The sequence below is a fragment of the Hemiscyllium ocellatum genome, chromosome 1, assembly GCF_020745735.1.
Source record: "Hemiscyllium ocellatum isolate sHemOce1 chromosome 1, sHemOce1.pat.X.cur, whole genome shotgun sequence".
Lineage (NCBI taxonomy): Eukaryota > Metazoa > Chordata > Chondrichthyes > Orectolobiformes > Hemiscylliidae > Hemiscyllium > Hemiscyllium ocellatum.
The window spans coordinates 146,641,627-146,654,035 of NC_083401.1; the positions used below are offsets into that span (position 1 = coordinate 146,641,627).

A 12,409-nucleotide genomic window follows, 5' to 3' on the forward strand; every position below is an offset into this window, starting at 1 on the left:
TGGTTCTAAAAATTTCCTCCCATAATTTCCCTTCCGCTGATGTAAGTATCACAGGCCCACAATTTCCTGGAATATCCCGGTTAACATTCTTAGACATTCTTCTTTGACTGTGGTTGGGTTTTCTGGGACCTCACCAGTGACTAAAGATGATACAAAGATCTCTGTCAAAGCTCCAGCAATCTTCTGCCTTGCCTCCCTCAGAATCCTGGGATTGGTCCCTTCAGGCCCTGAGGACTTATCTACCTTTGTGTTTTTCAAGACACCCAACACCACTACCTCCATCTTGACTTGTCCTGAAATATCACGATATTCTTCCCTAATCTTACCAACATCCATGTTTTTCTCCTTGGTGAATACTGATCGTTGTTGTAAATGTATAACCGGGACAGATTAGATTAGATTCTCTACAGTGTGGAAACAAGTCCTTCGGCCCAACAAGTCCACAATGACCCTCCGAAGAGTAACCCACCCAGACCCATTTCTCTCTGACTAATGCACCTAACACTATGAGCAATTTAGTATGGCCACTCACCTAACCTGCACATCTTTGGACTGTGGGAGGAAACCAGAGCACCCGGCAGAAACCCACGCTGACAAGGGGAGAACGTGCAAACTCCACACAGTCGCCCGAGGCTGGAATCAAACCTAGGATCCTGGTGCTGTGAGGCAGCAGTGTTAACCACTGACCTTCCGAAGAGTAACCCACCCAGACCCATTTCCCTCTGACTAATGCACCCAACACTATGGGCAATTTAGCATAGCTAATCCACCTAACCTGAACATCTGTGGACTGTGGGAGGAAACTGGAACACCCAGAGGAAACTCACACAGACATGTTGATTTTGCACAATCACTGAAGGCTGGAATTGAATCCAAATCCCCCGTGCTGTGAAATAAGCAGTGCCAACCACTGAGTAAGCATTCCACCCCTACATGGCTGATGTATTGCTCAATCTCATTCTCATCCTCCTGCCTTCTCCCAATAACCTTTGATTTCCTTACTAACCAAGAAGCTGTCGGTCATACATACGCTGAATGACGTAGTCTCCACAGCCTCCTGTGGCAATGAGTTTCATAGATTCACCATACTCCGGCTGAAGAAATTCCTCTTCTCAACTCTGAAAGGTCTGTCCCTCCACTTCGATTGCACTCTTGGGTCCTAGTCTCTACTAATGGAAACATCATCTACATGCTACTCTACCCACGCCTCAATATTCTTGAGAAGTTTCTGTGAGATCCTCCTTATCCTTCCAAACTCTATCAGATGCAGACCCAGAGTCCTCAACCGATCCTCTCAGATGATAAGCCCTTCATTCCCAGGATCATTCGTGTAAACCTCTGGACTGCTTCAATACCAGCACATCCTTCCTTAGATCAAAGGCCCAAAACTACTCTCAAATCTTCCAAATGTAGTCTGACCAGAGTCTTACACAGCCTATACAGTACATCCTTGCTCTTGTATTCTAGCATTCTCGAAATGACTGCTATGTATAAGGAAATAAAAGATATCACTTTATTAAGAACGAAGGGATCCATTTAGGTAGGAAGAATGAACAACGAAAAATGAACGTACATGTGTAAAGATGGTGCAGGAGAAAAGGCACCTGGATATATGGCCCAGATCATTTGATAGGAAGATGACTGTTGCAGTAACATAATCTGAAGTTGCTTGCCAGGACCATGTGGAAATCCCCAGACAGCTGAGTTGATGAGGATTTTCCAGTAAGTTGAAGTTTTGGTAGTTAATTATCTGGTGCCTGAAATCTCCTACAACCTATCCACCACTGAGCACAGAGTTGGAGACTTTGGAGAACAGTCAGGGCAGGCAGGGACAAAGCAGAGAACAAGGTAGGACTAATACATTAAACTGCATTATTTCAATGCAAGAGGCCTAACAGGGAAGGCAGATGAATTCAGGGCATGGTTAGGAACATGGGAATGGAATATCATAGCAATTACAGAAACATGGCTCAGGGATGGAGAGGACAGGCAGTTTAATGTTCCAGGATACAAATGTTAGAAAGGGAGGCCGCAGAGGAGGGGTGATGGCGTTTTTGATAAGGGATAGCATTACTGCTGTACTGAGGGAGGATATTCCCGGAAATACATCCAGGGAAGTTGTTTGGGTGGAACTGAGAAATAAGAAAAGGATGATCACCTTATTGGGATTGTATTATAGACCCCCTAATAGTCAGAGGGAAATTGGGAAACAAACTTGTAAGGAGATCTCAGCTATCTGTAAGAATAATGGGGTGATTATGGTAGGGGATTTTAACTTTCCAAACATAGATTGGAACTGCCACAGTGTTAAAGGTTTAGATGGAGAGGAATTTGTTACGTGTGTAAAACACTTCTGATTCAGTATGTGGATATACCTATTACAGATGGTGAAAACTTGACCTCCTCTTGGGAAATAAGGCAGGGCTGGTGACTGAGGTGTCAACGAGGGAGCACTTTGGGGCCAGTGACAATAATTCTATTAGTTTTTAAATTGCGATGAAAAAGGATAGACAATATTTTGGCAGTATTAGGCAAGAACTTTCAAAAGCTGCCCCATCTCCTGCGATTCCATACAAAGGCCACCTTGCTGATCTTTGAGGAGCCCTATTCACTCCTTAGTTACCCTTTTGTCCTTAATGAGTTTGTAAAAACTCTTTGGATTCTCCTCAACGATATTCGCCAAAGCTATCTCATGTCTCCTTTTTGCCCTCCTGATTTCTCTCTCAAGAATACTTCTACTGCCTTTATACTCTTCTAAAGATTCACTCGATCTATCCTGACATATGCTTCCTTCTTTTTCTTAACCAAACCATCAATTTCTTTAGTCATCCAGCATTCCCTGTACCTACCAGCCTTTCCTTCCACCCTAACAGGAATATACAACAGGATCTTAATCAGATGGGCCAATGGGCTGAGAAGTGGCAGATGGAGTTTAATTTAGATAAATGTGAGGTGCTGCATTTTGGGAAAGCAAGTACTAGCAGGAGTTATACACTTAATGGTAAGGTCCTCGCGAGTGTTGCTGAACAAAGAGACCTGGGAGTGCAGGTTCATAGCTCCTTGAAAGTGGAGTTGCAGGTAGTGAAGAAGGCATTTGGTATGCTTTCCTTTATTGATCAGAGTATGGAGTACAAGGGTTGGGAACTTACGTTGCGGCAGTACAGGACATTGGTTAGGCCACTGTTGGAATATTGTGTGCAATTCTGGTCTCCTTCCTATTGGAAAGATGTTGTGAAACTTGAAAGGGTTCAGAAAAGATTTACAGGGATGTTGCCCGGGTTGGAGGATTTGAGCTATAGAGAGTGGTTGAATAGGCTGGGGCTGTTTTCCCTGGAGCGTTGGAGGCTGAGGGGCGACCTTATACAGGTTTATAAAATCATGAGGGGCATGGATAGGATAAATAGACAAGGACTTTTCCTTGGTGTAGGGGAGTCCAGAACTAGAGGGCATAGGTTTAGGGTGAGAGGGGAAAGATATAAAAGAGACCTAAGGGGCAACTTTTTCCAGAGGGTGGTACGTGTATGGAATGAGTTGTCAGAGGAAGTGGTGGAGGCTGGTACAATTGCAACATTTAAAAGGCATTTGGATGGGTATATGAATAGGAAGGGTTTGGAGGGATATGGGCCAGGTGCTAGCAGGTGGGACTAGATTGGGTTAGGATATCTGACATAGACGAGTAGGACTGAAGGGCCTGTTTCCATGCTGTACATCTCTATGACTCAATAACTCTGATTTACTTACCTTTAGAGTTATCTGGGAAAGTTAGAATCTGCCCTTACCCCTGTAACTATTAAACTGACACCGCCAATTCATCACTGACCATCCACTATCCTGGACCTTTGCCTATTTAAAGACAGGCAGCCCTCCAGTGCCAATCCTGACTACCCTGTGACCCAGCACGGACACTCAACCACATGCACATCCCTCCTCCTACTAAACTGATCTAAGCAACTCTACCTACCCATTCTCCCACCAACCCAAATCCCAACAATCCAATTCCCTGTACACCCCTCCACCTCCACCTCCAAACTCCAACTCGGCCTGCCCCCACCCTAGAGCACTCAAATGACCCTTACCCAACTTTGATGTACACTAACCCCCAACCCACCTACCCACCACCGTAAGTCCTCACGCACCTGCCACTCCACCTAACATCTTATCTATCTTACCCATTACTTCACTCACCTACACATTCACCAGATCATTAAATAGCATTTAACATTAAAGAAAATAATCATAGCTGCACTTAGAACTATTAAATACTGACATTAAAACTTATAGAAATTAAAGTATCCACACATTTTATAATTATATAATAAAATAACTTTAAATGTTTAAAAGAAATACAAGGGATAATAAAAACCTATTTAATGCCTAAAACATATTCACATACATGTTTCATTACATTCATCTTGTAGTGTCCTCAAGGGGCATTCCCATCCTCGAGCATCATAGTGGGTGGTGAAATCAAGGCTTCACCTCATTTACCTGCAAAGCCTAGGCAGCTGTGACACTGACGTCAGGCCATCACTAACCCAGACAGGTAAGTGGATGATACTTCATACAATTACCATCGAACAAATCTGTTCTGATGGTAATTGAAAGCTCAGGGCTGTGTGTGCGCACGTATAAATCATTGATGGTGACAGTACAGGTTGAAAGGATGTTTAATAAAGCAAATGGCTCCTTTGACTTTATTAAAGCATAATAAAAAAAAGTTATGTTAACCTTATATAGACACTGGGGAAAGCTGAAAGGAGTTTTGACAGAAGTATTGAAAAATCGGTAGGCGCTTGGACTGTGTAGATAGGGAGAAATATTCCAGCAGCGAGAACCAGAAGGCACAGATTTCAAGTAATTTACAAAGAGGCAATGGGTGACAGATGATCTTATCTGAAAAGGAGGAAGGTGCAGGGTTCCACAGAGAAGCTGGGAAGAAGGCAGAGAGAAGCTGGAACTGTAGAAATGTTGCTGACGTGGAGAATCATCACCAACATGACTGGCCAAATCACTGTCTTCTATAATGCACCAATTCTGACAGTGTCATTCATATCTCAATATTAATACACAAAGATAAAAGAAAGCATGCACTTCTAATTCAATGATTACCTGGCGTGTGAGGAGGAAGTACGCATAAAAGGCCATAGAGCTTCCATATGTGATGAAGTAAGTAACTGGCTCCATTATATCCCAGGAGTAGACCCACCAAGTTAACCAAGCCAGTGCTCCAGCTTGAGTTGACATAAATGCCAAACCTGCCCACATCAGTCGATTAGATTTAGCTTCAGCCTTCAGAGCTAACTGCGACTTTACCTAGGGAGATAGAAATTTCAGTTACACGCTGGCTTCCCACAGACATCGGTTCGACCCAAAGCACGATAGAAAATCAAGAAATCTTGTAACAGTTGACAATGCTCTTGAATAGTTTTTGAGAGAAATTTGTGGCTAACAATGACCCTGCCATTAACCCAAAACGATAATCGATCTGATAACATTCTAAATGCCTACTTACTGGCAGATGCCATCAACACAACAAGTTCCTGCCTTTTTCTGCTCCAATCCCTTCTGAGAATGAGGAGGCAGACTGGGGTAAATAATGCAGGAAGTAGGTGAAGCCAATCTGATAGGCAGATCAACAGGCTCAACAGCATTGGAATCTCACTGCTGGGACCACAACGATTCCTGAGGTATAAAGAACACAACCACCAGACCCAGTCAAGTCCCAGAATTGACATTGATCCTTCCTTGTCTAAGCACAATGAATCTTCTTATGGGATGGCTTTGGAGGTCGGGTGGGAAGGGACAAAGTTATGGGGTAATATATTGGAGGAGTAACATCTCAGATAGAACTACACTCCCAATTAACACAGACCACTCTCTTTTAATAAAAAGCACGCCCTTCCTTCCCACCTTTTCCTCAAAGTTATTTTATAGTGGCCCTCTCATTCCCTGCTGCCCATGGCAATTGTAATATCCAGTCAACTGACTTGGTCACAAGCTCAAGTGCACATTCATTATTTTCAAACAGTGGGCAGTCTGCCAATTCTGGGCCCTGCCAGCCTACTGTTATATGAAGACCAGATCTAATGGTTTGGTTAGGTCTGGTGCTGGGCATAAAAGTGCTATCTAGCAACCAAAATGTTTTATATAGCACCAACCCCATCCCCTCCCCACCCATCCACCTACCACTGCAAAATCACCCAGCCACGTGCTGTAAAATGCAACAATATGTTTAGTTGATCAACCTCAGATGTAAAATGATTACTGGTGGAATTGAGCTCGAGGTCATCTGGTTTGGGTAAAGTTTACATTTCAACTCCCCATTCTGCAAGGAATAGCAATGCAATGGAGATGGGCTGTACCAGACAATATGATTGTATTGTGAGATTGCTCAATTCTAATATCATGCAATTCATACACATTTATAAGGAATATTTAACAGATTTACCATCATAATTGAACTGCAGGAGATGAGGGAGAAGCTAAACATGTATTTTGCATCAGTGTTTACTGTGAAGGAGGATACTGAAGCTACATAACTTGGGGAAATAAATAGTGACGTCTTGAAAAATGTCCATATTACAGAGGTGGTGGTGCTGAACGTCTTAAAATGCACTAAGGTGGTTATATCCCCAGGAACCTGATCAGGTGTGCCGTAGAACTTTGTGGGAAGCTAGGGAAGTGATTGCTTGGCCTTGTGCTGAAATATTCATATCATAAATAGCCACAGGTGAGGAGCTGGAAGACTGGAGGTTGGCTAATGTGGTACCACTATTTAAGAAAGATAGTAAGGAAAAGCCAGCGAACTCTAGCATGGTGAGCCTGATATCAGTGGTGAGTAAGTTGTTGGAGGGAATCCTGAGTGAGAGGATTTACATTTGGAAAAGCAAGGAATGATTAGGGATAGTGTGTAAAATTATGTTTCACTAACTCGATGGAGTTTTTTTGAAGAAGTAGTGAAGAGGATTGATGAATGCAGAGTGGTGGACATGATCCATATGGACTTCAGTAAGGTGTTCAACAAGGTTCCTCATGGTAGACTGGTTAGCAAGTTTAGATCATGTTGGGGTGGAAAAGTGGCACTGGAAAAGCACAGCAGATCAGACAGCATCCGAGGAACAAAAGGATCAAAATTTCAGGCATAAGCCCTTTATCAGGGTCCTCATTATTTCCCTTAGATCATCTGAAATACAGGGAGAACTAGCCATTTGGATATAGAATTGGCTTGAAGGTAGAAGGCAGAGGGTGGTGGTGGAAGGTTGCTCATCAGACTGGACACCTGTGACTTGCGGTGTGCCAGAAGGATCAGTGCTGGGGGCATTGCTTTTCGTCATTTATAAAAATGATTTGGATCTGAACATAAGAGGTAAGGTTAGTAAGTTTGCAGATAACACCAAAATTGGTGGTGTAGTGGACAGCAAAGGTGGTTACCTCAGAGTACAACTGGATCTTGATCAGATGGACCAATGGGCTGAGAAGTGGCAGATGGAGTTTAATTCAGTTAAATGTGAGTTGCTGCATTTTGGGAAAGCAAATCTTAGCAGGACTTATACACCTAATAGTAAGGTCCTGGAGAGTGTTGCTGAACAAAGAGACCTTGGAGCACAGGTTCATAGCTCCTTGAAAGTGGAGTCACAGGTAGACAGAATGGTGGAGGAGGAATTTGGTATGCTTTCCTTTATTAGTTAGAGTATTGTTCATTGTTGAGGCTTCACAGGACATCGGTTAGCTCACTTTTGGAATACAGCATCAATTCTGTTCTCCCTGCTATGGGAAGTATGTTGTGAAACTTGAAAGGGTTCAAAAAAGATTGACAAGCATGTTGCCAAGGTTTGGAAGGCCTGGGGCTATAGGGAGAAGCTGAAAAGGCTGGGGCTGTTTTCTTAGGAGCATCAGAGGCTGAGGGATGACTTTACAGGTTTATATAATCATGAGGGACATAGAAAGGGTGAATAGCCAAGGTCTTTCCCCAGAGTAGTGGAGTCCAAAACTAGAAGGCATAGGTTTAAGGTGAGAGGGGAAAGATTTAAAGAGATACAAGGAACAACTTTTTCATGTAGATGGTGGCACATGCTGCCAGAGAAAGTGGAGGGGGCTGGTACAGTTATAGCATTTAAAAGGCATCTGGATGGGTATATGAATAGGAAGGGGTTAGAGGGATATGGGCAAAATGCTGGCAAATGGGACTAGACTAATTTATGATATCTGGTCAGCATGGACAAGTTGGACTGAAGGGTCTGCTTCCATGCTGTACAGCTCTATGACTCTATAATCATAGAACTTGATATCAATGGAACTTATTGATAAACAGTTGCTGGAAATCAAGATGCTTCAATTCATTGTTAATCCAAGATCATAGAGCTAATTCAACAATCTGTTAATTTAACTCTTTCCCCACACATTGATAAAACCACAAATTAGAAATGCTAAACTAATGAAATGGAAGATCTATGTGAAGTAGGAAATAATGATAACCTAGTACAGGTTCATAAAATAAGACAGCCCATCTACAGACTGGAAAGACAAGATGCAAACATAATTTATAATTTAACTTAACCTAAAAGGTGAAGCAATCTCTTAAGATTATCCATTTGCATTAAAATCACTTATTGCCTTGTTGCAGAATTATAGATGCATACAAGTCAAACCACATGGTGAAAGGTAACTAAAGGCCAACTAATAAATACCTTAAAACCTGGAATTAATCATATCACAGCACATTCCATTGTGGAAAAAGCACAGGTTGGAACTATATATGTATAATCGGAACAAGAAGCATTGTTAGGTATATACATTGATAAATCTGTAGAGATTTTCAATAGGATTAAAAACACAGTCACAAACTATTCTAAATTATGGACCTGTTCAAGATTCTTTAGCTCTCCTTTTAAGTTTTCCAGCTTACTAAGTAGCTCCCCCTCTTTGTGAAGTTGGTGAGATTCCGAATGTAGAGCTGTATAAAGCTTATGAACCAAGTTCTTTACATCATCCATTTCTATCGAATGCTCGCTGCTTACAAAGTCTAAGGCATCATAAAGAGATGAAAGAACATGGCATTAACATAGAGCTGATGATCTGAAAGCAAATCATCTGCTTTTCAAAACTGCACAGTTTAATGTAAAATTACACATTACTAATGTTTATAAAAACATACTGAAACATGAAAAATGCAGAGACGCTATGTACAACAATTCTTTTTGGTAGATGAAGTTTAATTTGGATAAACATGAGGTATTACATTTTGGAAAAACAAACAAAGACATGACCCATACAATTAAAAGTAGGGCCTTGGACAGTGTTGTAGAACAGAGACACCTCAGGGTTCTGGTACATAATTCTTTGAAACTTGCATCATATATAGATAAGGTGGTTAAGAAGGTGTTTAGCATGCTTCCCTTCATTGCTCAGACTTACAAATATAGGAATTGGGATGGAATGTTAGGGATATACAGGACGTTGGTGAGGCCTTTTCTGGAGTACTGTGCCCAGTTCTGGTCACCCTGTTATAGGAAAAATGTTAATCACACTGGACAAGGTTCAGAAAAGATTTACCAGGATGTTGCTGGAAATAGAAGGTTTGAGTTATAAAGAGGAGCTGGATATACTGGGCCTTTCTTTTTAACTGAAGCTTAGTAGGTTGAGAGTTCACTTTGTAGAGTATAGATAAGGTGAGCGGCAGAGTGTCTTTTCCCGAGAGTGGGGGAATTATTTTTAAAATGAAAGGAGAAAAACTGAAAAAAGAGGCAATTTTTTTTTAAAAAAGTGTGGTTCATGTGTGGAATGAACTTCCAGAGGAAGTGGTGGATATGGGTACAGTTGCAACATTTAAAAAAGACATTTGGATAAGTACACGAATAAGAAATGTTTGGAGGCATATGGGCCAAGCGCAGGCAGGTGGGTCTAGTTTAGTTTGGAATTATGGTCAGTGTAGACATGTTGAACCAAAGCGTCTGTTTCTGTGTTGTATGCCTCTATTGTTGAGAGGGAAATGCAGGAGAGCCTACTGTTACTAATAGGATATTTTACATCCACTTGAAAGGACAAATTTGGATTAAAGTCTCATTCATAAGACTGTTACCAATGGTGAGCACTCAGTACTACACAGTGCTTTCAGCCTAACATATGTAGTCATACCTCTTGCTGATAAAGCTGACAGTGCTCTCACTGAGGCATGCTGAACATAATCTCCTTCTTGCAAAGGAAACCCCATGCCTCTTCACACAATAGTAATATCTAAAGATCAAGATGTAGCATCAGTTTGATTGGAGGTAAAAAAATAGGAAATCTAAGAAGTCACTTAGGGGGACCCTGAACAGCAACTACACAGGATGGGGAGATAAGCAGGAAGAAATATTGAGGATTTGTGGGAAAGGCACAGCGATAATTGTGGGTGACTTTTATGTTTCAATAGATTTATTAATTAAATCAGCAAAAAGACCTTAGAAGATGAGCTCATGGAGTGTTTTTGGGCCAGTTTCTTAAAATGACACATTCTAGAGCAAGCTATTCTAGACTTGGTATGTAGAATGAAGTGGACTAATTCAATGATGTCTTGCTAAAGGAGCCCCCAGCTAGCAGGGGCCACCCATGATTGAATTTCACTTTCAGCTGAAGACGTGTTTTAAATTCACATCAGGATAATAAGGACAGAGTCCAAAGTGAGCTGAAAATTAGTTTAAGTTAGGTCAGGAGAGAAACAGTGAAAATAACTTCAGGAGGTCTCATAACATCAGCAAAAATTCCACTGAGAAAGAAAAACTTGAAGAAAAGGATCCATAAATTATGGCTAACTAAACAGTGAAATTGAAATGAAAATAATGCAATTCGGCAAAGAATAGTGACTGGTCAGGAGACTATAGAGTGCATAAAATCAAGCACCAAATTGCTGAGCTTGCAGTAAAGAATAGAAGCAATATAATGAGTGCTTTCCAAATGATTTAAGTTGATTCAAAGCGTACACGTTTTGCTCACAGGAGTGTGTGGTGGCAAACAGGATATTGAGTAAAGTGTTGAATGGGAGAGCAGGACTCAGTGAAGCAGCCAAGTGAGGGAGGGAGCAGAACAATGTGAAATGGAGCTGCATGTGGCGTGAAGATGATATGGGTATTGTGGATCTCAATGGAATTACACGTGAATGTGGGCGGAGTTGGAGCTGGCTTCCAGTTCCAGGCGCGCAATGATGTCAGCTGTTCTGACATTCTGGACCAGGGCAGTGCCAGGAGCTACTCTGTTTAATAAAAAAGGGAGAAATCAGAGAATGAGAGAAAACTAGCTGGAGATATTAAAGTAGATAAAAACTCTTAGAACTGAAGGCTGACAAGTCAGCAGGGTTTGGTGGACTTCATCCTAGGCTTTAAAAATAATGGGCTGCTGAGATAATGAATGTGTTGATTTTAAGATTTTAAGTTTATAAAATTCCCTAGATTTTAGGCAGGTGCCATCAGATTAGGAAATAACAAATGTGATACCTCTATTCAAGGAAAGAGGGAGACTCAATATCTATCTTAAGGAAAATGCAAAGATCTGTTATTGAGGAGATATATCCTAATGCTATCAGGCAGAGTCAACATGGTTTTGTGAAAGAGAAATCAGAGTAGTTCTTTAGAAATCATTAGGAAAGGAACAGTCAACAAGCAACGGCCATAATGGAAACCCATCAATGTGGTATATTTGGATTCACACAAAGTATTTGACAAGTTATTACACAAAATAAAAACTCACCGTGTCGGGGGCAACTTATTTTTGCGAATAGATAGATTAGCTAACAGGAAGCAATCAGTAGAGACAAAAAGGTAATTTTCAGGCTTGCAAGAGTGCCAATTGAGTGCCTCAGGGATTATCATGGTTTTACCAGGGCCACCCAGCTACAAGCCTCATGACAGCATTGCTTCAAACTTAGTCAAAAGAACTCAATTCCAGAGGTGAGGTGATAGGGACAGCCCTTGATATCAAGACCACATTTGACCAAGTATGTTATCAAGAAGGCAAAAGTGAGGACTGCAGATGCTGGAGATTAGAGTCAAGGGTTTAAACTAACTCCGTGGGGGCATGGGAACCAGGACTGTAGCTTTAGGGTACAGGACCTTGAGTGTAGGGAGGTTAGGAATAATGCAGCGATCTCTAAGGAGGGTGCCTGTAACCAGAAAGGTGGATTGAAGTGTGTATACTTCAATGCCAGAAGTATAAGGAATAAGGTAGGTGAACTTGCAGCGTGGGTTGGTACCTGGGACTTCGATGTTGTGGCCATTACAGAGACGTGGGTAGAACAGGGACAAGAATGGCTGTTGCACGTTCCAGGGTTCAAATGTTTTAGTAGGATCAGACATGGGGGTAAAAAAGGGGGAGGCGTGGCATTACTTGTCAAAGACAGTATCACAGCAGTGGAATGGACGATGGAAGAGGACTTGCC

At 41.7% G+C, this 12,409-nt stretch overlaps 1 protein-coding gene across 1 annotated transcript in view; it reads right to left on the bottom strand.

The window, feature by feature from the left end:
- LOC132816786 (calcium uniporter protein, mitochondrial-like) overlaps nt 1-12,409 on the bottom strand; it is a 172,533-nt gene that overhangs the window by 5,703 nt on the left and 154,421 nt on the right. Inside the window, exons 5-6 of the mRNA XM_060826732.1 lie at nt 8,862-9,022; nt 5,110-5,313 (exon numbers count right to left, since the gene is read on the bottom strand). Coding sequence (XP_060682715.1) covers nt 5,110-5,313; nt 8,862-9,022 — 365 coding nt within the window. The remainder of the gene's footprint in view (nt 1-5,109; nt 5,314-8,861; nt 9,023-12,409) is intronic.